At 40.3% G+C, this 27,013-nt stretch overlaps 1 protein-coding gene across 1 annotated transcript in view; it reads right to left on the reverse strand.

Moving 5' to 3' along the window:
• Positions 1–2,133: 2,133 nt before the first annotated feature.
• The window catches only part of CCDC62 (coiled-coil domain containing 62), a 45,415-nt gene continuing 20,535 nt past the window's right edge, over positions 2,134–27,013 (reverse strand). Inside the window, 9 exon segments of the mRNA XM_073627488.1 lie at positions 2,134–2,423; positions 5,250–5,332; positions 7,131–7,250; positions 12,348–12,498; positions 17,319–17,404; positions 19,816–19,904; positions 22,831–22,932; positions 23,422–23,593; positions 23,876–23,977. Coding sequence (XP_073483589.1) covers position 2,423; positions 5,250–5,332; positions 7,131–7,250; positions 12,348–12,498; positions 17,319–17,404; positions 19,816–19,904; positions 22,831–22,932; positions 23,422–23,593; positions 23,876–23,977 — 906 coding nt within the window. The 3' untranslated portion in view covers positions 2,134–2,422.

Here is a 27,013-nt window from a genome sequence, read left to right on the forward strand (position 1 = left end):
TCTCCTGTTTACTTGGCGGAATCTGTAATAGGAAGTCCCGTCTCCTGAGCTGGCATTGGATGACTGTTCTGTCTATCATAGTAGGCGGGACACCTTTTTGAAAGGCCCCAGAGGCTGCAACACCTAAGCAAGAGGTACCACTAACCAAACACTGCCACGAAGACCAAGGAACTCTCCAAACAACTAAAGGACAATGTTGTTGAGAAGTACAAGTCAGGGTTAGGTTATAAAAAAAAAAAAAAAAAAATCCAAATCTTTGATGATCCCTACAAAGCTCCTGAAGAAGCGGTGAATACCCGCGAAACATGTCGAGCATGCCAATGTAAAGGGTGAACTGATATTGCCATTCCTTGCAGCTTTACCCCTCTCCCTTTGATTGAACAGAAATATAATTTTAGAAATATATAGGTTTTAATATGTCTATGTTAAATTAATTAAAAAAAAATTGTTTTATATAAAATTGTGTATCTTTATCATTATGGTACCATTAAAGTCCAACCGCCTCAACCACCAAATTTTCCATTTTGAATGATGTAGGTACCCCCCCCTCTTTTACCATCATCTAAATTTTCTGGCACTCCCATAAAACTATGTAGTCTTCTCTTTTCTACAGCAGTCTAAAGAGAGCTGAAGTTACACTCTGCAGAGCTCAGTGAGGAGAGCCCTGAAAGCTGATTGGAGGGAAGGGACTCACAGCACACAGGAACAGAGCTGGGGTTATCACAGGCTGTGCACTGGAGCTCCTCTGTCACCTTTTTCCTTTTGGTGTTAGGAAAACTTGTCAAAAGTGACTCATGCAGATAGCCGAGGAACAAAGCAGCAGACATAATTGCCACTTAGTGCTCCTAATTAAGACAAGTACACACTATAGAGGGATAGGCTTTGTTCATATTTCATGTCTGAGATGTACAACCACTTTAAAGTGTTACTAAACTCTGTTACCTACCCCCCTCTTTCTAGGTAGGGCACACACCATCAGCCACTAGTGTGAATACACTTGTTTCTAAAAAATCTAGTTGCTTTCTTTTTTTTTCTCTGGTCACGTGATTGCTCTTCCTACTTTAACTTTAGAATGGCCTGGGAGTGGATGGAGGAGCGGAGCCACAGGAGGTCATATGTCCTGTGATTTTGTGTGTCGCTTTAGTTATCACACTCCCTCCCAGGCCGTTCAGGGGAAAGTATGCTGCCAATCAAGCCTAGGGGGTAGATTATATCCCTAACTACCACTGCACTCTGCTCTGAATGGCCTGTAATACCTAAATGGTAGCTCTTCACCCTGTAATAGCTCCACTTCCAACCGGGCGGGGATGAGAACAGCAACCACGTGACCCCTAGTAAGTAAGCCATGCATAGCAATTACACATCTTGCTTGCTTAGCCAAAAGGGGAGCATGCGCACTTTGGTAGCAACGATCTACAAGCTCATAGAGCCTGCAGATCATTCCCACCTGGGAGAAGGAAACCCTAGCAATGCCAGAATTACATGGCAACTGCTCTTAAAGGAAACAATTCTAATAAAGCCAACAATACGCATTTAGGAAGGTGTATATATATTTTTTAGTTTTAGAATCACTTTAAAAGGCTGTGTTAAAGAGGAAGTAAACCCTGATGGGTTTTACTTCATCTTTTGCTCCCCGCAAGGCCTGCAAATGAAAAGCATAATGGGCTAGTATGCATCACATACTAGCCCATTATATGACACTTACCTGCAAACGAAGCCCGAGCTGTCCCCTGTGCAGGCCGCATCCATCTTCGCCCCTCTTCCTTCCGGGGCCGCGGACTCTGGCTCTGTAACTGGCCGGAGTCGCGTGACGTCACTCCCGTGCATGCATGCGGAAGCCGTCAGTCACGGCACACGCTGGGGGAAGAAACGGCACGGTGGTCCGTTTCTTCACAGCGCATGCGCTGATAATGACATTGGTGCACTACAAGTGAAATATCGCCTAAACGGCGCACGTTTAGGAGATATTTCCACTACCTATAGGTAAGCCTTATTCTAGGCTTACCTATAGATAAAAGACAAACAAAAGGGTTTACAGCCACTTTAAGACTCTGTCCTGGCTCAGAAAGTGCACATATTACCCTTCCAGAAAAAGTGTTGCTAAGGATTTCTGAAAATAAATCAAGCTTTGCATTTCATAATAATTTTTTTATTAATACTGATCTAAGCCTTTGGTACAGTTTATAAACTGCACAGGTAACATGTTACAGTATAGAAGTAATAATGGGTTTTACACAAATACAAAATGTTTAATAAAGGATTGATATATGCATAAGAATAGTACAATATCTCCGCTGCAATCTTTTGTACAAATAAAAAGCTCTGTGGTGACACATATGAATAACACCCAATGTGACAAGTTTCTTCATTCATCACAAGAGTGCGACCATTTAAACAATAGGAGTAAAGTAAAAGGTCGAAGTCTGTTAAGAAAAGAGAAAAAAATATATGTGACAAACGTACACATACATGTCAGTATAATCAGACTATTCTGGCCCCAAGATCAAATATATAGTGGGGATGGAAAGCATTCAGATCCCCTTAAATTTTTCACTCTTTGTTATATTGCAGCCATTTGCTAAAATCATTTAAGTTCATTTTTTTCCTCATTAATGTACACACAGCACTCCATATTGACAGAAAAAACAGAATTGTCGACATTTTTTGCAGATTTATTAAAAAAGAAAAACTGAAACATCACATGGTCTTAAGTATTCAGACCCTTTGCTGTGACACTCATATATTTAACTCAAGTGCTGTCCATTTCTTCTGATCATCCTCGAGATGGTTCTACACCTTCATTTGAGTCCAGCTGTGTTTGATTATACTGATTGGACTTGATTAGGAAAGCCACACACCTGTCTATATAAGATCTTACAGCTCACAGTGCATGTCAGAGCAAATGAGAATCATGAGGTCAAAGAAACTGCCTGAAGAGCTCAGAGACAGAATTGTGGCAAGGCACAGATCTGGCCAAGGTTACAAAAAAAATTCTTCTGCACTTAAGGTTCCTAAGAGCACAGTGGCCTCTATAATCCTTGAATGGAAGACGTTTGGGACGACCAGAACCATTCCTAGAGCTGGCCGTCCGGCCAAACTGAGCTATCGGGGGAGAAGAGCCTTGGTGAGAGAGGTAAAGAAGACCCCAAAGATCACTGTGGCTGAGCTCCAGAGATGCAGTCGGGAGATGGGAGAAAGTTGTAGAAAGTCAACCATCACTGCAACCCTCCATTAGTCAGGGCTTTATGGCAGAGTGGCCCGATGGAAGCCTCTCCTCTGTGCAAGACACATGAAAGCTCGCATGGAGTTTGCTAAAAACACCTAAAGGCCTCCAAGATGGTGAGAAATAAAGGTTCTCTGGTCTGATGAGACCAAGATAGAACTTTTTGGCCTTAATTCTAAGCGGTATGTGTGGAGAAAACCAGGCACTGCTCATCACCTGTCCAATACAGTCCCAACAGTGAAGCATGGTGGTGGCAGCATCATGCTGTGGGGGTGTTTTTCAGCTGCAGGGACAGGACGACTGGAGAAGGTTTTCGTCCAGGATATCCCTGTACTTGGCCGCATTTATCTTTCCCTCGATTGCAACCAGAGTGCTCAGGACCTCAGACTGGGCCGAAGGTTTACCTTCCAACAAGACAATGACCCTAAGCACACAGCTAAAATAATGAAGGAGTGGCTTCACAACAACTTCGTGACTGTTCTTGAATGGCCCAGCCAGAGCCCTGACTTAAGCCCAATTGAGCATCTCTGGAGAGACCTAAAAATGTCTGTCCACCAACGTTTACCATCCAACCTGACAGAACTGGAGAGGATCTGCAAGGAGGAATGGCAGAGGATCCCCAAATCCAGGTGTGAAAAACTTGTCGCATCTTTCCAAAAACTCATGGCTGTATTAGATCAAAAGGGTGCTTCTACTAAATACTGAGCAAAGGGTCTGAATACTTAGGACCATGTGATATTTCAGTTTTTCTTTTTTAATAAATCGGCAAAAATGTCAACAGTTCTGTGTTTTTCTGTTAATATGGGGTGCTGTGTGTACATTAATGAGGGAAAAAAATGAATTTAAATGATTTTAGCAAATGGCTGCAATATAACAAAGAGTGGAAAATTTAAGGGGGTCTGAATACTTTCCATCCCCACTGTACATGTCAGTATAATAGGACTAATCTGGCCCCAAGATCAAATATAGGCATAACTTACCTTTCAATGTCTTCTAAAGTATCCAAGGAGCTTAAAATCCTGGGGATACTCTAGTATGCAAATTTTAACACTTCCCAGTGTTGTCAAAAGCTTGCCCACTCCCTCCTGACTCTTGAATTTTTATAATGGCAGATCACTAACGATTGGCGGTCTTACTGGTCAATAGAAGGACCTGGGAGGGAAGAGCTGCTCTAAACACTTCAAGAAGTTTACAATTTGCATGTTAGCCTGCCTTGGACTTGAAGCTTCTACAATGTTCAAGACGACATAAAAATCCAAAAAACATGACTAGATAAAAGAACTGTTTTAGTTAAATAATAGGAGAAGCAGGTGCCAAGGACAAGCAACGGCAAGAGAAATGCCAAGTCTGACACGTCCCCTTCTCCTTCTGCATTTCTTTTGCTACATGTACTCCTTCCCATAGGGGACAGAGCTGCAAAATAAAATTCTAATGATAGATCTTCTATAAGTCGAACATTGCACATAATGTGACCTTTCAGAAACCTGCCTAATCCTGTTTCCCAAGATATCATAACTACCCAAATACATGTATTAGTTGGTTACAGGTAATTTAAAATGCTCACAGAAAAGTACTGAATCAAATGCAGTTTAAAACATATAGGCAGTGATTGAATATAGCACTTTTCTTGTGTTATGGCATCAGAAAGTTCTGCACCAAAATCATGAAAGTTGTATATGTGTGACACTTTTACATGCTTTCTCTATGACTGCATCAAATAATAAATACTGCCATATCACTGGATATCCATCAGTATATTAGGCTAATAAGACATATTACATAGTGTAGTTCATTGTGTCACATGTGTAAGTACTGTGTTTCAGTCAAAAGTCTGTCTGGGACAAAATTTGGTCACGATTCATATGCATCAGACAGTTATATGAAACTGTCGCAAGTTGCACCATTTATTACATGATAGTGAGACCAATTTCTAATGAGCGTCTACTACACTCTATGAATTCCAGGGACAGAATCACCTAGACTTTGACATGGGAATAGGATCTATTTTGTGTCCCCAAAATCTTACCATGTACTATCAGAATTCTTATGTTTAGTGACAATACTGTCCGTCTCTTGGATATTTGCTTGGTGTGGGCGTTCTTCTTTATACTGTATTGAAATTAAAGACAATATTATAGACGAAGCAATAACTCATCGTTTCCCTACCCTCTGCTTAAACCATTCCACATATGCAACAATTGACCTGTACTGTATATACATGGTGTTCCATGGTTTCCTTTAATTCGAAATGCAACAAGCTGAAAAAGTATATTTTATTTGTGATGGAATGACTACAAAAAAAAAAAAAAATACCACATGCACTGTCCACCAAGAAAAATTATTATTCACATCCACCCAAACAAGATGTTTTGCTTTTTTTTTTTTTTTTTTTCCAGTGTGTAGTTTCAACACACATACCTTTTTATTGATTTTTTTTGCCTTGCTTTTGGTAGTAGACTTCTTTTTTGTTCATGATTTATAAATGCACTGCACTTTTTTCTTTTTTTAAATTGAGGGTGTACAAAGTTACACACCATTAAAGTCTCCGCTCAGCAGTGAACTGTGGTGCCATCAGATGAGCTGGGAAAATTGTAGCATGTCTGCATTTTTTCACACCACACATCACTGCTGCATTGTAGGAATTGATCGCATAGAAAACAATTGTTATCTATGTGCCCTAGTGGTGACCTGCATTGTTCTGTGTGGAAAAACGCAGATCACCACGTATAGTGTGAAAGAGCCCTTATGGAAAGGCTTTACATGGCAAAAATCACCATAGATTCTGCTAAGTGCACTCCATTTAAAATATTTGCATGTCATTTCATTTTACTCAGTTTCACTGTACGTGGACATTGCAAAGTGTTTTTATTTCACCTATCCTGTTACTGACATGTGCAACAGCAGATCTTATTGTTTACATTAATTCTACAAGATTGCCCCAGAATTTAAATTTTTTTTTTTCTCAAATTACCCCACATGAGTACATCATTTATTGCCAGCATACCTTATACATCCCAAAAGTGTGGTGTGCATTTTGGTTTTTAGGGGTCAGTTTATCGATAGAAGGTTATGTAAGCCGAGGCACCTAATTTTTCCACAAAAAACTGGGAAAACTTATTGACTCGAGTATAAGCCTAGGGTGAGAAATGCGCAGCTACTGTAAGTGGAAAAGAGGGTCAACAATGCCCATTTGCAGCCTCACTGTGCCCATTTGCATGCCTCACTGTGCCCATTTGCAGCCATAGGTCCCCCGAACTTCAAACTCAGTAGTTAAGGGTTCCTAGATACCCCCTAGGTGCAGCCAAAATTTGGGGTCTCCGGACCCAAAGGGTCCTGAAATGACATTGCTGCAGATGGAAACAGTTGACCCACTTTGGGGCCCGATATCTTGGGGCCACTTAGTGCTAGGAACCCCAAGTTTGGTATGCAAACCCAGTGGAACTAGCACTACAACAGAGATATGGAGCCTCAAGATATGGGGCCCCAAGATATGGAGCCCCAAAGTTAGTTCAGAAAATGTCAAGCACTTTTCTGCAGCAGAGAATGACATTTTCCGAACCGATTTTGGGGCCCCATATCTCGGGGCCACTTGATGCTAGGAACCCCAGCTTTGGATATGTTGTAGTGCTAGTTCCACTGGGTTTCCACCCCAAATTTGGGGTTCCTAGCACCAAGTGGCCCTAAGATATGGGGCCCCGAAATCAGTTCGGAAAATGTCATTCGTTGCACCAGAAAAGTGCTTGACTCGAGTAAAAGCTGAGGGGGGCACTTTCAGCACAAAAAAAATGTGCTGAAAAACTCGGCTTATACTACCTTATGAGTATATAAGGTAGTTTGGGTTTCAATGTCTATATCCAGAAAAAGTGAACGCTACAGAAAAAAATTTTGTTTGCCATTTTTGACTTACCAGCTGGCTGGAGGCACAGTATGGGGTAGAAAGCAGACCGCCAAGCTCAATATCTGCCACAAGCTGTCGAGACTCCACTAACAAACGCTGCAGTTTCATTGTTGGTGAGCACATATTTTGCTATAAAGGAACAATAATAAACAAAATCAGTAATATTCTTTACCATAAAGTAGAGAATCATTGTAGTAGTTGCTGCTACTACAGTGATCACCGCTGTATGGCTGCCCTTCTGCATACTGATCATAGGGGGGTTGCTTACTCAGCATGGAAACCATTCACAGAACATCTTGTATTTTTTTCAATGTAGATGAAGAGGTAGGGCAATTAAATCATGCTCACTACCTCGTCTAATCAGAGAACACCTTGTATTCATTGAAAAAAATACAAGGTGTTCTGTGAATGATGGCTGGGCTGAGTGATCTCCTGAACATGGTAGGAGAGCAGCGTAAAAAAGAAGGAAGAACACAGGAAAGGTGAAAGGAGCTAGAACTCTAGCCAAGTTTTCCTAAATGTTTTATCTTGATGATAGAAGAATACTGCAAGGTGTTCCTTTTGCACAGTCTCACTGATTCTGAGGGGGGGTTACTGTTTCCACAAGGCTAGAATGCAAGCCTGTGCAGCATTCAGTAAATGGATCAATAATGAACTGCTATATTTATTTTTTAGTGGAGAGAGAGTGACCATGCAGTAGAAAGGTTACTGGGCTCTCACTCAATAAGTTTATGACCCCAAAAATGCTTTCCAAAAATTGCTCAAAACAGAGCATTCCCAAAATGTAAGTAGGAGTTTGCATTTCCAACACACAGGAGGGCAATGTGGGTACATTGTGTGGAAGGGATCTGGAGTCTTATAACACCTAGTCGGTAATTTGTACCCAGATTCTTGGGGCTAGAATAATTATTAGCCAATCACAGCAGTCATGCGATCAGAATGCCCGCCTTCACCTCTTGGAATTGAGATACTCCTAAAGAGATGAGTGGCGGTGGGTAGGGTATTATAGTAACAATTGCAACTTATGGCATTTTATCCAAGCGAAAGTGGCAATAAACCATTTCCTGCAGTATTAAGCTGCAAAATTAGGAGGAAATGTATTTCATTTAGCCAGCCGATCTATACAACACACAGTGAACAAAAATAAGCAATGTATTTATTTTTAAATCTTGAGTAGTTGCAGCCTCCTTTTCAGTTTGACTGGTTTAGCTGCAAGTTACCTCTTTAGCTGCAGTTACAAGTGGGCCCCTGTATTGCTCAACATCAGCTGCAGGAGTTAAAGTGTTTTTTTTTTTTTTTTTTGAGAATTTGAAAAGTGGCCTAATAGTCAGGTAAAAAAAAAATATATATATAATAATAGTAATAATAATAATAAATAAAAAAGACACATGTCCATTTAGTTCAACTAATAGAAAAAAGATAAATAAATAGAAATCCCAAACCCACAGTCAATCCAGAGAAAGGCAAAAAAACCTTATCCTATGTTTAATATTATCTCTTGAACAAAAATAAAAGTTGTTCTGACTGCGGGATACAGCACTTTCTCTTATGTTGCAGTTCCATTTATTACAAAAAATAAAAATCTTGCTATTGTAAATGTCCTTTACATGTCAGAACTATGAAACTATCAGTTTATTTATGGGTTATTATAAACTATTTGTATGGTCTTCATTCCTCTTTAATCTGAAAAGTACCTATGAAACTTTAGTTAGATAATCTGATAAAGACTGTGGAAAACATACCTGCATACGCACATTAGGTCCCTATCTGGAATAATTCAGTGGTTTGATTTTGCATGATCATATCATGAATTTGGCAACCAAGTAAACAAAGGAGGTAAATGATTAACAATAAACTACATGATAGACAATATAGTAAAGTAGACCATGACACACAGATGGTTATCTGCTAGCAATGTGCCACTCATAACGTTCTGCAAGCTGCGAGTCCTCATTTGTTTATAGCACACAAACTACAGGGCGCTTTACAAGGATAAACAAGGTCAAGGCAACTGGCTGTATGCATAGAAGGGCAGTGCCACCAACAGATGGCTGGGAAGCACGTGCAACCACATAAACACCACAGAGACATTATAGGAAGCTCACCATCAGGATTCTTTATGGGTACAAAGTCTGCTGCTTTGCATAATCTAGTTTATGCATACTAGTACTACAGAATCTAAACTAGTCATTTAATCTTTTTATTTCTAATAAAATCTGTATTTTACTGCATCACTTTAGTGGCTCCACTATCGATGCCAAATAGAAGCTAGTGTCCTTTTAGCAACTGAGTGCTATGGTTCCTACTGAAGTCTCCTACATTACTATTGTGTCCTGTATTGATGTAGGGGCTGGCTGGAGGAACCACAGCACATGGCTGGTGATCCCGGAAGTGTCAGATTTAAAAGGATTCTTCCAGCAGTGACTTCTCTGTAATTTAGCAACAATTGGCCACGTGGGAAACAGGAGAGACCAGTAATAAAGATTTTCTTTGCAGGGAGCACATTGTTGACTATTCTTATTTTAGCGACAGAGTCACTCTAAGGGCAGAAAACCCTGGCATAATCTTTAACAGACTGCTACCAACTAAACAAAGAGAAAAAAGTGATTTTTATAGAAAACAACCAACTGCATACAAACACATGCATGTAGGAAAATGCTGCATACTTCAATCATTTGTGAAATGAGTTATAAATGTTCTATATTTATGTTGTTAATCAGGCACTATCAGTAGCAACTTCCTGACGTCTAATCTATCAACCCTGATTGCTGAAGAAAATATGAGACAGTCTTTTCTTTGGCTTTAGTATCCACTCATTAAAAAGGGATTTTTTTTACATTTATTAGATATACATGTCAAACTGATCACCTAAATGTAAAATAATCTCAAAGTGTATCAAAAAAGGTTGAAATCAGCTATATTTCATTCTATGTAGAACAGAAAAAATGTATGTACCGCGCTACCTGATAGGGAAGAAATAATACAAAACATCTGCAGCTCAAAAATGTGAGATATACACAAATCAAACAGTAACTATAAAAACGTGAGCAGCGCTACAGAAAGTGAATGTAATGTATGAAAATTAGTACAAATAAAGGATCAAGAGTCCATGATGGACCAAAATTAACAATAATTAACAATATAAGTGCCAAAAAAAAAATAAGTGACATAAAAAGGGTGGTAACAACATAAAAGGGTAGTAAAAATTAGTCCCAACAGTGAAGATGTGGAAACAATGAAGACTCCGTGGAAAAACTCATCCAAACAAATAAAAGGTGAGGTAAATCGGTCACACCAATAGCGATTTGTGAGAAGATCCACCACCGTATGTGCTAAACGCTTACCAGATGGCAAGCTTTGGATAGCTTGTAAGTAGCCTGACAATCAATGGTAAGCAGCGTCACACCACGGCTTCTCAATGAAGGGCCAAAAACATACAGGGTTGCGCCATCCAATGGGCGATTCAGAAAGTGATGTACATTCTTACATGGAGGAGTCTTATACAACAGGTCTCCCTCTCAGTATCATGCTGCTGCTGCTGTTTTTGGCCCTTCATTTTGAAGCCGTGGTGTGACGCTGCTTACCATTGATTGTCAGGGTACTTACAAGCTATCCAAAGCTTGCCATCTAGTAAGTGTTTAGCACATGCGGTGGTGGATCTTCTCACAAATCGCTATTGGTGTAACCTTTCATTTGTTTGGATGAGTTTTTCCACGGAGTCTTCATTGTTTCCACATCTTCACTGTTGGGACTCATTTTTACTACCCTTTTATGTTGTTACCACCCTTTTTATGTCACTTTTTTGGCACTTATATTCTTAATTATTGTTAATTTTGGTCCATCATGGACTATTGATCCTCATTTATTTGTACTAATTTTCATACATTACATTCACTTTCTGTAGCGCTGCTCATGTTTTTATAGTTTATATTTCATTCTAGCATCAGACAACATTGATTATTGTTTTAGAGTATTGATTTCACGGCTGCTACCTAGTTTGTTTAAAATTACAAAATACATTTGTCCATGTGGCTATTGGTGCTGGAGAGTGACCACTAAAATATTATAAAAAAAGCATGGTATTCAGGGACTTGTTTGTGGCTTCCCCCATATACAGGGTAGGTTTAAGTCCAATGGATGACTTGTGGGATGTATTTTTGACATATCTTCCTCTAAGTCTGATGAAGCAAATTTGGAATCTGGAAAATGCGCTGAGAGTGAATTATCCCTATGCCACTGTGCATGAATTGGCTCCAAATAGCAGGAAGTATTAGGCTGCAGCTGTGCACACAAGCCCTGCACCCCTAAGGCCTCGTGTACACTGATGCTGGTAAACGGACGTTTGAGGAGCAGTTGGTCATTTTTTTCAGCTGTTAATGAACTCTCCTCTATGTTATCTTATCAGTACATGTACACAGGGTAGTTTACAGTCGTTTATAGAGAGCTGAGTTTAGAGGCTTTTTTTGGAAAGCAAAAAAATGGGTTCACAATCTGAGTTTAGAGGCATTTCAAGCGCCAAAACGCTTCTAAATGAGGCTAAATGCGGTAACTCACGTTTAGCCACATTTCGTGTACAGGCGTTTAATTTTTGGCTATTAAAAAAAAAACAAAACACATTTTTTCTTTAAAATACTTCTAAAATAGTAAATGCGGCAAAAACGGACGGTTTAAATGTGGGTTACTATCTGTCAAGTTAAATCATTCAGGAGAGGTTATAAAAACGTCCCGTGTACATGAAGCCTAAGGCTGGATTCACACTGGGTTTCTCAGCATCCAATTCGCATGACAGGAGACTGACTGGCTCTCATTGGAGCCAATTCACATATCTCCAGGGCGACCGCGGAGCGGACTGCAGAAGGGTCCTGTCCGTCTTGGGTTCTGTTTCAGGCAAAAATGCAGGCCCGATTCATTCCTGAAAACAGGGAACAGGGACACAAGGGACCCCTGCTGCGAGCCGTGGCCGAAGACAGTGTGAACCCAGTCTAAGGTGTTCTTACACCTGTCCTGATGAAGTGGCCACATTAATACCACAAAATGCGTTGATGGTATATTGTACTGTCTGACCAATAAACACCTACTTTCTAAAGAGAAAAAAAAAAAAAAAAAAGAAGTACTTTTGATTAACCTGGCCATACAAGTAGCAATTTCAACCAGTTTTTTATTGCGAATATGACTGCAAGTGATTAAAAACAAATCGATATTTAATGCACACGCCAAAATACTGACTTGCCATTTCAAAGGTCCTGAGTCTTTTAGGCTTGACTGCATCAATGGAGCCTTCAGGTCTGATAAGAAGTTGGAATGGAGGCTTTGAGGGCTTCCAATGAACTCCTCTCTTTCATCAGAGACCAAAGAACTGAGGTTCAATGGACCACTGCTTGGGGAAGAAAAATGGTAGTGTCATGTCCATAATATTCTTAAAGACAAACTAAATACAAAGCCAACAATAGCTTAAATTTTCCTTAAAAACAGTCAAAGCTTTTTTATTAAATGTCCAGTAATGACTACAGGCATAAAAACACAATAGAAGCTGCATCACATTTTCAGTGTATAGCTTACCTGATGTACTAACAGGTAAACAGTCAAAAATTAATTCTAAAAAAAAAAAACCCATCAGCATAAAAAAGGTTCCTGAATCTTAACCTACTGACTTTGAAATAAAATGTAACAATGTTCAATATAATGAAGATAATGGAAAATTCTTATCAGATACTTACCGTCATTTTTCTTTGCTGGCCTAGCCTCACATTCACACAACATGGGTTAATGCCATTGTGTGCTGACGTGAGGCAAGGCCAGGAAAACTGAAAATTGTTGTTATCAGATACTTACTGTAATTTTCCTTTCCTGGCCTATCCTTACGTCAGCACACAATGGCGTTAAGCCATTGTGTGGCGACGCAAGGCCAGGAAATTCATTTTATATATATATATACAAATATACTGTGTACTTTATGTGCATTTGGTCTAGATCAGAGGGGAAGCTCTGCTGATTTCTATCATCCAATCATGTACAAGCAAAAGTCCTGTTTTTTATTTTCCTTGCGTGTGATTGTGTATTCTTTGCAAAGTGAAGCTTTACCTCATTTACTAAGCTCTGGAGCAAGTGCACTTGCAGTGCACAGTATATCTGCCTTTAGTAAATCAACCCCATTGCATATACACACACAAAATAATTCAATGACTAGACATGTGTTGTATATACAGTTGAGCTCAAAAGTTTGCATACCCTGGCTGAAATTGTGAAATTTCGTCTTGAATATTGAAAATATGACTGATCATGCCAAAAAACTATTTTATTTAAGGATAATGATCACATGAAGCCATTTATTATCACAGTTTGATGAATCCTTTTTAAAATCATAATAACAGAAATCACCCAAATGGCCCTGATAAAAAGTTTACATACCCAGGAATGTTTGGCCTTGGTACAGACACAGAAGGTGGCATACACAGGTTAAAAATGACAATTTATCCCGGGTTCACACCTATGCGAATTAGATGCGGCTTACACCGCATCTAATTCGCAGGACATTTTAAAATACATTCATATGAATGCATCTGGTTCACATATGTGCGTTGCATTCGCACTGCGCATTGCACAAAAAACGTGTGCGTTTTTTGGGCATTGCGGTGCGAACTACAAGCCTATTATCTCCTATGGGAACGCATCTGATTCGCAGATGCATTACGTTCTGAACAAGGAATTTCTACTTCTCCTCACTACATCTCCCCCTTCCCCCCCTCCCTCCCCCTTTCCCTGCTCTCTGATACTGAGCAAAAACGCAATGGATCCTTTGAACAGGAGATTTTTATCTCCCCAGTGAAACCTGAGCTTCAATTCGCACCGCACATGTGTGAAACAGGGCTGAAGGTTATTTTCTCACATTTGTGGCTTTTTAAATCACAATTAGTGTCTGTGTATAAATAGTCAATGAGTTTGTTAGCTCTCACTTGGATGCTCTAAGCAGGCTAGACACTGAGCAATGAGGAGGTAGAAAAGAACAGTCAAAAGACCTGCATAACAAAAGTAATGAAACCTTAGAAAGATGGAAAAGAATATAAAAACATACCCAAAGCCTTGAATATGCCAGTCAGTACTGTTTGATCCCGTATTAAGAAGTGGAAACTCTTTTGATACCAAGCCAAGGTCAGGTAGATCAAGAAAGATTGCAGCCACAACTGGCGGAAGAATTGCCCAGGATACAAAGAAAAACCCACTGGTAACCTCAGGAGAAATACAGGCTCTCCAAAAAGACAGCGTGGTTGTTTTTAAGGAGCACAATTCAATGATACTTGAAGAAAAAAAAAAAAAAAAAAAAAAAGAAGAGCTGCATGGTTGAGTTGCCAGAAGGAAGCCTTTACTGCGTCAATGCCACAAAAATGCCCAATGAGGCGTGTCAAGGTGTTGTTGGGCATATTGTAACCAGGCTTTTTTGTGGAACTTGTGCAGTAAAGGCTTCTTTCTGGCAACTTGACCATGCAGCTCTTCTTCGTTCATGTATCATCGTATTGTGCTCCTTAAAAGCAACCACACCATCTTTTTTCCAGAGCAGCCTGTAATTTTTCTTTGTTTCCCGAACAATTCCTGTGGCAGTTGTGGCTGAAATCTTTCTTGATCTACCTGACCTTGGCTTGGTATCAAGAGATCCCCAAATTTTCCACTTCTTATTAAATGATTGAACCGTACTGACTGGCATATTCAAGGCTTTGGATATCTTTTTATATCCTTTTCCATCTTTGTAAGTTTCATTACCTTGTTACGCAGGTCTTTTGACTGTTCTTTTCTGCTCCCTATGGCTTAGTACAGTGTTTCTCAACCTTTTTTAAGTCGGGGCACCCTTAAAAAGTATTTTCAGTCTTGAGGCACCCCAGTCCAAGGCTTAGTTCACGTTACTGTGTGTCGCGGAACATGCGCAAAATCGCACTCATTCCTAAAACACAGACAAATGCTCTGCTCTTTAGGGGTGCCATTAATTCTTAATGGTACCCCACACATTGGAAAATGTGGGGTGCTTTTGGTGCAGTGCAATTTTTAAAAAAAAGGTCGGGGACTTCTTTCCCTGCATTTTTTGTGGGTAGGGAAGCACATTGAAATGAATGGGCTGCCCTACACGCAGCCACACAGATGTAAACCAAGGGCTTGTTCACATGTCAGGTTGGAGGGGTGGTAAAACCACATGGTTAAGCTGTTTACCACCCCCAACTTCTCCCTCTTTAGCTGCATAGACAGCAGCTGGGGGTGTACACATGCTGTGGCTGCAGCTGGAGGTATACCCAGGGTGAATGGGGCTGCACTGCAACTACCCTGCAACTGTGTGCATTGCACAGTTGTGGTGTAGTGATGTTGCATTAAAACAGGTGGCGAGGAGGCAACATAATGCCTCTTTACCGCCTGTCAAATGCCTCTGAAATGCGATCTGTGCATTGGTTACTTTTCAAAGGAGAAGCAGTCCTTGCTGCTATCACTAGCAAGCCCTACAAAAGCAGTTCTGATGGTACAGGAATGGGGGGTCAGGATTAAAAGTAACACACACACATACACACACACACAGACACACACACACACACACACACACACATTACAGACATATGCGCACACACACACACACACACAGTCAGACACACACATGCACAAACCCATTTTAAAACAAATCTAGCTTCTAGCACAGTACCTTTCCAGTTTCCTCATTCAGCCGGGTACTGCACTGTAGGGGGAAGCAGAGAGCACAGCACATTCCCCTGCACTTTATTTCACTTTGCTGAGGTTGACGGAGCTCCTCACAGTGTCGATGTACAGTTCAGCAGGAGATCGGGAGATTGGGCTCACCTGACCCCGCGGCACACCTGAGAACCTCTGACGGCACACTGGTGTTGGCTGAGAAAGGCTGGCTTAGTATCTAGCCTGCTTAGTGCATCCATGTGAGAGCTAACAACTCCATTGACCATTTATACACAGACACCAATTGCGATTTAAGAAGCCACAGATGTGGGAAATCAACCTTTAATAGCCATTTTAACTTGTGTGTGCCACCTTCCGTGTCTGTACCAAGGCCAAACATTCCAGGGTATGTAAACTTTTTATCAGGGCAATTTGGGCGATTTCTGTTATCATTATGACTTTAAAAAGGAGCCAAAAAAAACTATGTGATAATAAATGGCTTCATGTGTTAACTATCCTTGAATAAAAGACATTTTTTTGGCATGATTAGTCATTTTCAATATAAATGCCAAAATTTCACAATTTCTGCCAGGGTATGGAAACTACTTTTAAACACAACTATAGAAGTAAAAATGGAGTAAAAAAAAAAAAGTACATTAGTGATCATAAGCATTCAAAGTCGTGTGTTCAACTAAGCCAACCTACATAGTTTTCTTATAAAAAAAGAAACCCATCGCCCCTCTGTCTAGCAATGAAGTACAATTGAAGTATGCAGAAAACAAACTCCTTGGTATCTTGTCTTTGTACATTTTGTCAGGTTAAATTCAGCAGCACACATATCCGCTGCTTTGAATATGTACTGCAAATAGGAAGCTATAGATTTTTCCCACAAGCTTCTGCAAATACATTTAAATCCAACCCCTTTCCTCTTATTGCTATGAAAAAAATAAACAGACGTATTTAATTGGTTGTTTTGCATCCTATAAGAAAAACCTATATGCTGCTATAGCTGATTTCCTTGTGAAAATGTTCTAGTTGCCTGAAGGTCATAGTGGTCCTTTGGCATCAGTACTTTCATAGTCAATAACCTGAACAAATATGCAGATCCGGTATTCCGATTTCACTCTGTGTCACATGCTTTATCTTTGTTCTGGGTCAGTGCCTGGAAGTACCAAAGCAACAGCCAGACAATACTATTACAGGGTTTTTTTTCACAAATTGTTGTAGTTATCTATATTGGCAAATATTTGATATTGCATTTATTTTGGTTTGTGTCAGACACTGTAGCAAGTCTTTAATGCCTGCAATGCACCAGAAAATCTACAGTATGTTGGAGACAGGGTCTCTTTGACCAAATTTAAATGTTCTACATCTAGTCATTAGTGAATGAAGTACTCACTATAGTGCTCAAGCGCAGTGAGAAAGGAGTGTACCCATACCGGACCTACTTACTTTGCCCATTTACAGAAGCTGAGCTGGACTGAGCACAATTGTTATGGTGTATAACTGAGGCAACTAAGGGGTATTATTACTTACCTGGCATCTGCATCTGTCTGTGTTTTATCATTGGATTCCAAATTCAGATGAAGAAATTGTAAATCATGGTGCTGCTTCATGTAAATCTATTACAAAATGAAAATCCACATGTAGACAATATAATAGCAAGTATGCTTTACACAAGCAATTGCCTTTCTGCTTCTATTTAAAATTTTAAGTGAAACTGTCAGGTACAAATTGTGTAAGCCAACAGCCCTGGTAAAAAATGCAAACCCTAGGTCAGTTCTTTTACATCTGTTGGGGCCATATCTTCTCTGTAAGCCGGGATTAAGCCCAGCCCCTTGTCATTCAACTGTTCAAACTGCTCTACAGTAGAAGGAGGCTGGGGGTTTAGCGGCTCCAAATCTGAGAATTTATTTTCTTGCAGCAAATTGCACTGTGGGATGCTGAGGCCTCAGCTACTGCCTCATATCGCTTAGTTTCTCTTGTGTTTCAGGGACACTCCCCCGCTGCTTGCCCTGGAGGGGATAGGGGATAGCGGGGGTTTTTTTTTCCAGCATGTCCGCTATTGTGCTGTTGCTCAAGCTGTGCGACTCTCAAGAAGGTACTGGGGGCTTCTTCCCTCACTAAATATACCCCTATTTGGGGTAATGACAGGCTCCCCGAGTTATCGGCCCTGCAGGGCTTTCGGGGGTGGGAATGAGTGAGAATTCTTGCTCTCTCACAGCTATATGAGAAGGGTTCACTTAAATCTTTTGAGCAGCTGATGGCGGAATTTCCTTTGAACCCTCTGTGGTTTTATCATTTTTTGTAGCTGCGCCACGCTTTACATACTCCACTCCATTTTCTTCTTCCCGTTTGCTGCTCCTCGGTCCCAGTGTTGGATAGAGCAGTTCAAGCAACCTCCACTAAGGGTCTCATCTCCAGTACCTATTTGGCTCTATTAGAGAGCATGTTTCATAAATTTACATTTGCCCGCCAGGGTAAAGTGGGAACAGGATATTGGGCCCAATTCTAACAATGCTTAGTAAGGGTTCTTAGGGTACTTCCCTCTGTGTCTATCTCTCCTTCGCACAGACTAACTCAGATTTTTATTTTGCATAAAGTCTATAGGACCCCGGAATTAGTGTGCTATTGGCTTAGGAGCCGATTCGGCTTGTCCTAGATGTGGTAATTCTGGGTCCCTGATACACTTATTTGGACGTTGCCCAAAACTCCACATGTACTGGCCGGAGGTTGTGGGGACACTTAATATAATTTTAGGTGTGGATCATCCAGTGAATCCTTTTGTATGGCTACTAGACTATATAGACTTTTCAATGTACAAGCCACCAAAATAGGATTGCTGATATGCGTGCCCTATTTGTGGCTCGAAGACAAATTGCCCTAACGTGGACCTCCCCACATCCTCCGACCACATCCGATTGGTTTTTGATCTTATCAAGTGCATTTGTAATGAGCGACATATCTTCTGTCCTAGAAATTCAAATTCAATTTGGTGAACGTAGTTAGCCCATATGGAGTCCAGTATTGAGCTACAGGCTGTTTTAGTAATTGCAGTATTGTTTAGGTGCAATGTAGGCCCCTTAGGCAATGTTGGATGTCTGCTGAAGGTTATTTTTTTTATGTTTTGTTTTTGCCTTGCTTTGGTTTTTTTTTTTTTTAGAGGGATGTTCCGTTTGTTTTCTTTGTATATATGTTTTTTTTTTGTAAAGAATTAAAAATTGAAAATAAAATCTGATTGAAAAAAAAAAAAAAAATAGTCAAACTGCAAAGCCACTATTGGCTACATAGGCTAATGTATTGGAATGGCAGGGGTGGAATAGGCATCAGGAAAAGTTGTTTAATTTCAAGTCCAAGGAGCTGTATGAAGCTTGAGCTCACAGTCCAGGGTCCTCAAAAGGTACGAAGCAAATGATCTAAAGAATGTATAGGTATTTGAAGTAGGTCTGTCATGAGATATGTATGGGGCCTGCTACTGAGCCAAAAAGTCAGAAATCCTCATTTGTATGCATATTCCAAGTCAGTTATAAACACAGTACAGAAATTAGAGGGCCAGTGTGAGACAGGCAGCTAGCATCTTCAGAACGTGAACTTAGAAAGACAACCTCAATTTTTCTCATAGAACAGGTTTCCTTTAAAGGCATAGGGAGGTGACTGTACTTTATGTAGACGGAAAGAACAGTGAGGTAAATAATATTCAGATAAACAGGACTTGTGAATGTCTGCAAAGGCTTACTGAACATTGATCTATGTGATATTAAGTAATAAAATACTGGGTCCTCAGCACCCATAGCAGTTGGTTTCCAGACACCTGCTCTCCCTAATCACTGCTAGGTACAATTTATAAGCTGTATAACTGATATCTGGAGACAGGTGGTCAGGAAATGTTTAAAAAGCAAACAGATGACTGAATGGACTTAGAGGTACAGTAACTCTACCAATTAAACTGCTGTTGAACAGGATTATGAAAATAAATCTGTTTGCGATTAGAAAAGAAGTGATCTGTACGCGATCCACGATCTTATATCCTTACCTGACGCAGGTTTTGTAGCTCTATGTCTGCTCTCTCTTGTTTTGATTTTGCCAATTGAAGAAGTTGATCTTTTCGCTTTTCTCTTTCAGCTATAACAAGAACCATTGGTGGCGATTGTAGACATCAATTCCAGTGATTAAATATTCATGAAAACATTCATATACAGCATACTGTGTGCTGCAGTTACTGAGATAAAAGCTATGAGAACCATCAGTGCTACATGAGAGATGGCTCATTTGTCTATTACTGGAAAGCTTTAGGGCCGATTCACACCAGGAGCTGTGCTGACCATACAGTTGCTGGTGTGCGCTGGGAGGACACGGTACTGAAGCACTATTTATGGCGCATTGTACTATTTTCTTTTTTCTTGTTAGAACTTTATTGAAATGTCAGAAGTGACATTTAATTTAGGTTCTATTCACACAGCAGTGTTGGGATGTTTTTGCTGCGGCGTGCTGCACTGAAAAAAAGAGTACTGCATGCAGCACTTTTTATCAGCTCACATCACTGCAATGCCTGGGTGGCCGTTCCTTCAGAGCGCATGTGCCGGTGGCATAACCAGTTGCATGTACAGTAAATATCTCCTAAATGGTGCGCACATCTACATGCAAGGTCTTTATGGAACATTTTGATCAGGATCTATCAACAAGATCCGGAGTATAAACATCAGTAAAATTATTATGCAAATATATACAATACAGTGCTAGCAAATACAATAGAAGTGAAAATAATGACCATAAGAGTCCATATAAAGTGACTAAAGTGCTCCGGATCCACAAGTGCAGAAAGTGCAAAGTGCTTCAGAAATTTTCAGGTGTACCAGAACACCCCCTCCTGTGTCCCCACTCACCCAATCACAACAACCCCCAGCTTTTCAGTCTAGGGGTCACTTCAGGCTTAAGAGTGATGGCCAGGAATGGCGAGTTTGGCATCAGATCATCAGGTAAAGCTTCCTTGAAAAGGTTCTCAGCCAATAGGAACCGGAAATTGATGTCACTTCCGGTTTCGTGGAACGCACGCCATGAACAGCATTTTTGCATTTACAGCACCATGTTTATGCCTGTTTTTATCTTACTTTTTGTAAGTATCCATTCCCTTGTGCAATAAATCCATTTTTAGCGGTACTTCACTATCTGTCCATTCCTTTTTCATTTTGAGTACCTGTTTGTCTGGTTGAGAACCTTTTCAAGGAAGTTTTAACTGATGATCTGATGCCAAACCCGCCATTCCTGGCCATCACTATTAAGCCTGAAGTGACCCCTAGACTGAAAAGCTGGGGGTCGTTGTGATTGGGTGAGTGGGGACACAGGAGGGGGTGTTGTGGTACACCTGAAAATTTCTGAGGCACTTTCGGATCGGGGCACTTTAGTCACTTTATATGGACTCTTTATGTTCATTATTTTCACTTATATTACATTTGCTAGCGCTGTCAGGGCCGTCTTTAAGGCAGGGCAAAAGGGGCAGCTGCCTTGGGCCCTGTCATTGTTGTGGGGCCCAAAGCAGCTGCCTCATACTTGCCAACTATCCCAGTTTAATTTCACTTGTCCTTTGAAGTTTTAGTCCTGTGCTGTGTCCCAATATCTCAGTGTGAAGTGCTGACACTAATACTGCCCAGCTCTGCCTTATTGTTGTGTACAGATGACTCACATGCAGACCCTGTGTTTACCTGTAAATAACAGGCATTTATATGTAAATAGCGGCTGCATTCATAAGTAAATAGCTGCGGCCGGCGGCATTGATATGTAAATAAAGGCAGCATTCATATGTATATCATGCCCCCCTGCAGTGAGGAGATGATGTGCTGTAACCTCTAGCAACCAATCAGTGAGCAGTAATACTGTACAGTAATCTCTAGCAACCAATTAACAAGCAGAAATCATTTGCTGTAACCTTTAGCAACTAATCAGTGAGCCTAAATGTGTGCTGTAACTTCTAGCAACCAGTCAGTAAGCAGTAATGACATGCTGTAACCGCTGGCAACCAATCGCAATTGCTGCCTGATCTGATATAGTAAACTGATTTTAAGTCTAGCTGCTATTTATTGTATGTCTCAGAGCAGATGGAGAGTAAAATTGAATGCCCCCCCCTCCCCAAAAAATTTTTAGGCTTTTTTCCCCCCCTCAGTTTTCACCTGGTGATCTGGTCAGTAACACTCCTCCTGTATTAAGAGTGCCCCCGCTCTGGATGGAGGAGCAACAGACACACCTTTGGACAGCATTGTCAGTCTGGGGAGATGGGACTGTTAGATTTTTTTTCAAGCTCTAAGCAGGTAATTTAATGAATATCACAGGACCTGTTCTTAGATGGCCATGTCACTCCTCCACAATCTATGGAGGGTGTCATGGTTGTTTCCAAAGGGCTGCTCCCCTGATATGGACTATATTTCTTCATCTAAATTGCATGAATTGGTAGTTTACAAAATATAGCTAGTAAGGAAGATATTTTCAGAGCAGCTCACAGGAATTGACAAGGACACTGCTTTTCTGGAAAGATGAACAAGTAATTTTTGTATTTGCTGAAACAGTTTCTAGATTGGGGAAAAAAAAAAAAAAAAAGAGGAGGAAGAAGAAAACGAATGCAGACATCGCATGTAAGGACTGTAAGCTGCAATATATTGCATTTTTTTTTAGGTGTACTAAGCCTTTAAGGACGGTGCCATGTTAAGATGTTTGTAGACTTCTGGGAAAATATGTGCAAAGTTTGGAACTCAACCAAAGTTAACATGCGTTATGCCTATGTAGAGAAAAGCTCTACTTTAAATGCTAAGAAGTTATTAACAGAGTTCTTCAGGAACCATTTGGTGATTTAACTCTCCAGCATCCTCTGAAAACTAAAATAACAGCTCTGGGTGAACTGTTTGTTTATGCTGATTGCAATTTATGATCAGCGGTATTGGTATAAGTGAGCTTTGGAATTGGTGATCAGCAAAATGGACGCAATGATGGAAGAGGCTCACAAATGATTAAAACGGTTATTCTTTGTTACTTTTTATTTGAAGAAAGACATTTCACTGACCTGCAAAGACCAGTTCAGCCTGTAAGTAGACACCTTCCTGTTTTAGGCGGATGATATCTTCCCTTTGCTCATTGTTTTCTACTGTCTTCTGGCAAAGGTCATCTTAAATGGACAAGTACGATTATTCTTACATGGGGAAGACAGTTCACAAATTGAAAAAAACTGCAGTGAACTTTATTCATACATGACAACATTCAATGCACATGGGTGCTGATAGGTAAAGTATAAAACAAGCCCCAGATACAACCCAGCATGCATAGCACAACTAACTGCATATATCTGAAGTTGATGAGTTAATGTAGAATTCAGAATCTCAGCTATCAAAATCAACAGCCACTTTTAGGAGCCAGGGAATATATTTATACTAACTGGCCACTGTATTTGCCCAACCTCAGGCTGATCTTTTCTTTGGCACAAAGTACAGCACCACGATTTCTTAAAAAAAGCGGGTTTTTTTTCCAAGGAAAATGTATTATATGAAATTTAGGGGGCTAATGTACAAAAAAAAAAAATGCTTAAAAAAAGATTTGTTACCCATTGTAGGTGTACAAGTTATAAAAATAATTTGTATAACAAATAGAAAATATTTGCCTTTTAGCTTATAAACTTCAGTCTTTAGCCCTTTTAGCTTGGGAGCAAGATCCTTTGCCTCCCTCATAAGCGTAGTTTCCCTATGTCTGGTCTTGCGCAATTCTGCCTCTAAATCCCTAAATCGAGATGTAAACTCTCCGATGTGTTCAGTTGCTTCCGTGATGTCTTTATCCTGCAACAGAAAGGGACAGAACAACACATATTAATATTTGGCGATAATGTGAGAGATAGATATATATATATGTTTAACATAACCCCAAATACTGTAGGTTTCTCAATGGTTATTTCATCCTGACTTTAGAATTAAAAAAAAAAAAAAAAAAAAAAACCTACCATGCTGCAAGGTCATAGGTCATGAAAGTCAAACCCTTCAGTTTTGATCAGGGCTCTCAAGGTTGGTCACTGTCCCAGGTTACAGACTAATGCTCACTAGAGAAATGTTATACATATGTACCTTCAACTTTAATAAAGTGGAAAGCTCTTCTTCTTGGGCCTGTAGTTGCCCAACTTGTGCTGACAACTTCAAGACTGATTCGCTCAAGCGTCGATTTTTTTCCTAAAAAAAAAAAAAAAAAAAAAAAGGGGGGGGGGGTACATTTGTGGACATTACGCCATTTTTTTTATGTTCAGTCTAACACTTCCTGGTTCAGCCTTACTACTTCCTGGATCAACTCCCTGCCAATTGGATGGAGATGTTAATCCGATTCATTCTCCAGTGAGCAGGCAAGAGCAGGAATACCAAAGGAAACAACATCGCTAAACCTAAGAGCCATGCTACACTGACAAACCGGTTGCTAATGACAGCCAGAAATGGATCACTAGAAAAGGGAGGAGCTTGCTCACACGTTTCCACAGTATTGTTTCCTCACTGACAGAAACTGCAGAATCCTCATCAGCAATAGAGAAATGCCATGGAAACAGATAAACATTTCTCGGTCTTCTAAAGCGATGGGATTTCAAGTGTGACATGGGGGTATAGGTATCCTGAATGGGTCTAAACTGATTGCCAGTTCGCTGCTGTTGACCACTTTCGGTCCACGCATTCAGCTACAGTACTTTGGGGCAACTGGTGTCAACTGAAGGCAGGGCAGATCAATGTAGACAGGAGTGGAGAAGTATGTTCTAAGGTCCAAGCAGCACAATTTTATCTCACTTTCTTTAGATGAAAACACTGATCTCCAAAACCAACAACCCAGAATAATTTCAGGCACAGCTATAAAATAGTGAGGATAAGCGTTTGCATAAAAGGTCAATTTTTTTTTTAAATTCTTCATCACTTGTATGAAAAGGTTTGTTTTCCTAACAATACATTTGCGTTATGTTGTAACTTAGATGCAAACAGTGCTTCATACATCTATCCATGATGCCAAAACAAAAAAAGGGCACCCCTCACGCAGGCAGGCTCTGCATCTCTGTCCGGCACCTGGCTTTGCCACAGTACTGAACAATTGGCTCAGCTGAGTATTTGTGTCATCTCATTTCATTTGTTCTCTCTTCTGGCACCTCTTTTTGGCACCTTATCAGTCCCTGAATCTCTGGACAGGATGGGTCTGTTGTGATTCTAGGACATTGCACCTTTTCACCCTTTGCTCCTGGGTTGTCTATTTTCTTGGGTTAGTCCTGAATTCCTGTACAGTATCGTGCTCCTGTGTTTTCAGGATTTCTTACCATGTCCTCTTTGGTTGCTCATGGGCTCTTTGCCCTTTGTTATTCCCACCCCACTTTTTTTGTTTCTTTTTTTATTCATTTTTCACCTAGATTGGAGCTGTCTACAGGTCTCTCCCTGCAGCTCACCCTGGACATATTTCTTCGCTCCCCTGGAGTGTGGTATTCTCCGTCTTGGCTGTCTGCGGTCTGACGCCCCCCAGCTCTCGGCGGAGATATGTCCCACCCTTCCTTGACCAGCAGGCTTCAGCACTACATGACCACTTTTTTTTAGAGCTGTAAAGTAAGTTACTTGGTGTGTGTTGGTTTTTTCCTATCCTTACATCCTTGTTCAATTCATTGGAGTAATGTTGGATAGAATATATATATATATATATATATATATATATATATATATATATATATATATATATATATATATATATATATATATATATATATATATATATATATATATATTTTATAGACATGAATTCTGCATTTGCTTCTGAAGAAGTGGAATGTATCCACGAAACGCGTCAAGCTTTTTATGCAGTTTTTTTATCCAATCATGTTTGTAATTTTCCTTTGATTTTATTAAGTTTGTGCAATAATGTATTATTACAATGTACCTTTTACATGCATTATACGCCCATCAGCTCGTCATACCTGCTATGTCCTAAGCACATTGTTATGAATAAACCTCCTGTGATTATGCTATGTATTTGTTTTTTCTCCAACACACATCTCATTCAAAGTCCAAAATTTCCCCTTTTCCTCAATGTACACTAGGGATGGAAGAGTGTGTTTGTTCGACCACACACTTCATTTAAAGTCCCAACTTCCTCAAAACTTCAGTATTTGTGTCATCATTGCAAATAAACAAGACAAAAAAAAGGTCCCCCCCACTGTTCTCTGGGGTGGAACAATAGTGATCAGAGCAAATGTTCTAAATTGCACAAGTAATGGGATTATAACCCAATATATGGTTAAATATTAAATCTAGTAGAAAACACCTGCCGTAATTCCCCGAGGCAGTGAGCGGTCAGTGCACTGGCTTGTGGGAGTGTCCTCCTAACACCCAGACAAACATATAAAGAGAAACAATCCTTGTGCTGCTGCAAAGGAAAACCCTATATGCTCAGCGGATATATAAACCAAGAAGCACCACAGGGTGGCACCATGTAGCCAATTGAAATATCTTTATTATTATAGCTAGGCAACCCATGGACATGAAACATATTTAACCATACAGGTAAAAGAAAGCCGGCAGCTTGATCTTCCGCAATGAATGAATCTATGTCAGGGCTGGCTCCTGCTACTTATCGAGCAGCTCTTTTCTTTCAGTGCTCAGAAGCTGCTCAGCTGTCGGTTAATTACCAGCCACTCATTGTTACCACAGTGATCCACCTGGTTACCATTAACCTGCCTCATTTGTCCAACCTACAGCCAGACCCTCTTTGCTATTTAAACAGCTTAGCTAATTTCCTCCTTGCCCTTGTGTGGTCTATGATCTCCAGTGCATTCCTTCCTGTGTATGACTTGGCCTGGCTGACTTCCCTCTGATTCCTGTTCCTGATTTTTGCTCCTCATTTTGCTGACCTCTGATTTCCTGACCTGGCTCGTCTGATTACCCACTCTGTCATCAAAACCCTGGCTTCAGTTTTTGACTACGTTCCTGAACGGTGTTATTTTTGCCATTTCATTAAAGGTGTGATTTTAACTACACTTTCTGTCTCCGTCTGGTTTATGGTTCCTGACAATTAATCCAGGTATAGTGCAATAAAATACAGGGCTTAAGTGTTTTCGGTGTGTAGCCCTAATCATAAGCATCATTTTGATTAAGGCCACATACTGAAAGACGTAAGCCTGTATTAATTTTGTACTATACCCGAATTAATAAATGAATTGCAAGATCGAGCTGCCGGCTTTCTTTTACCTATATGGG

This window comes from Aquarana catesbeiana, linkage group LG01 (assembly GCF_042186555.1).
Source record: "Aquarana catesbeiana isolate 2022-GZ linkage group LG01, ASM4218655v1, whole genome shotgun sequence".
Classification (NCBI taxonomy): Eukaryota; Metazoa; Chordata; class Amphibia; order Anura; family Ranidae; genus Aquarana; species Aquarana catesbeiana.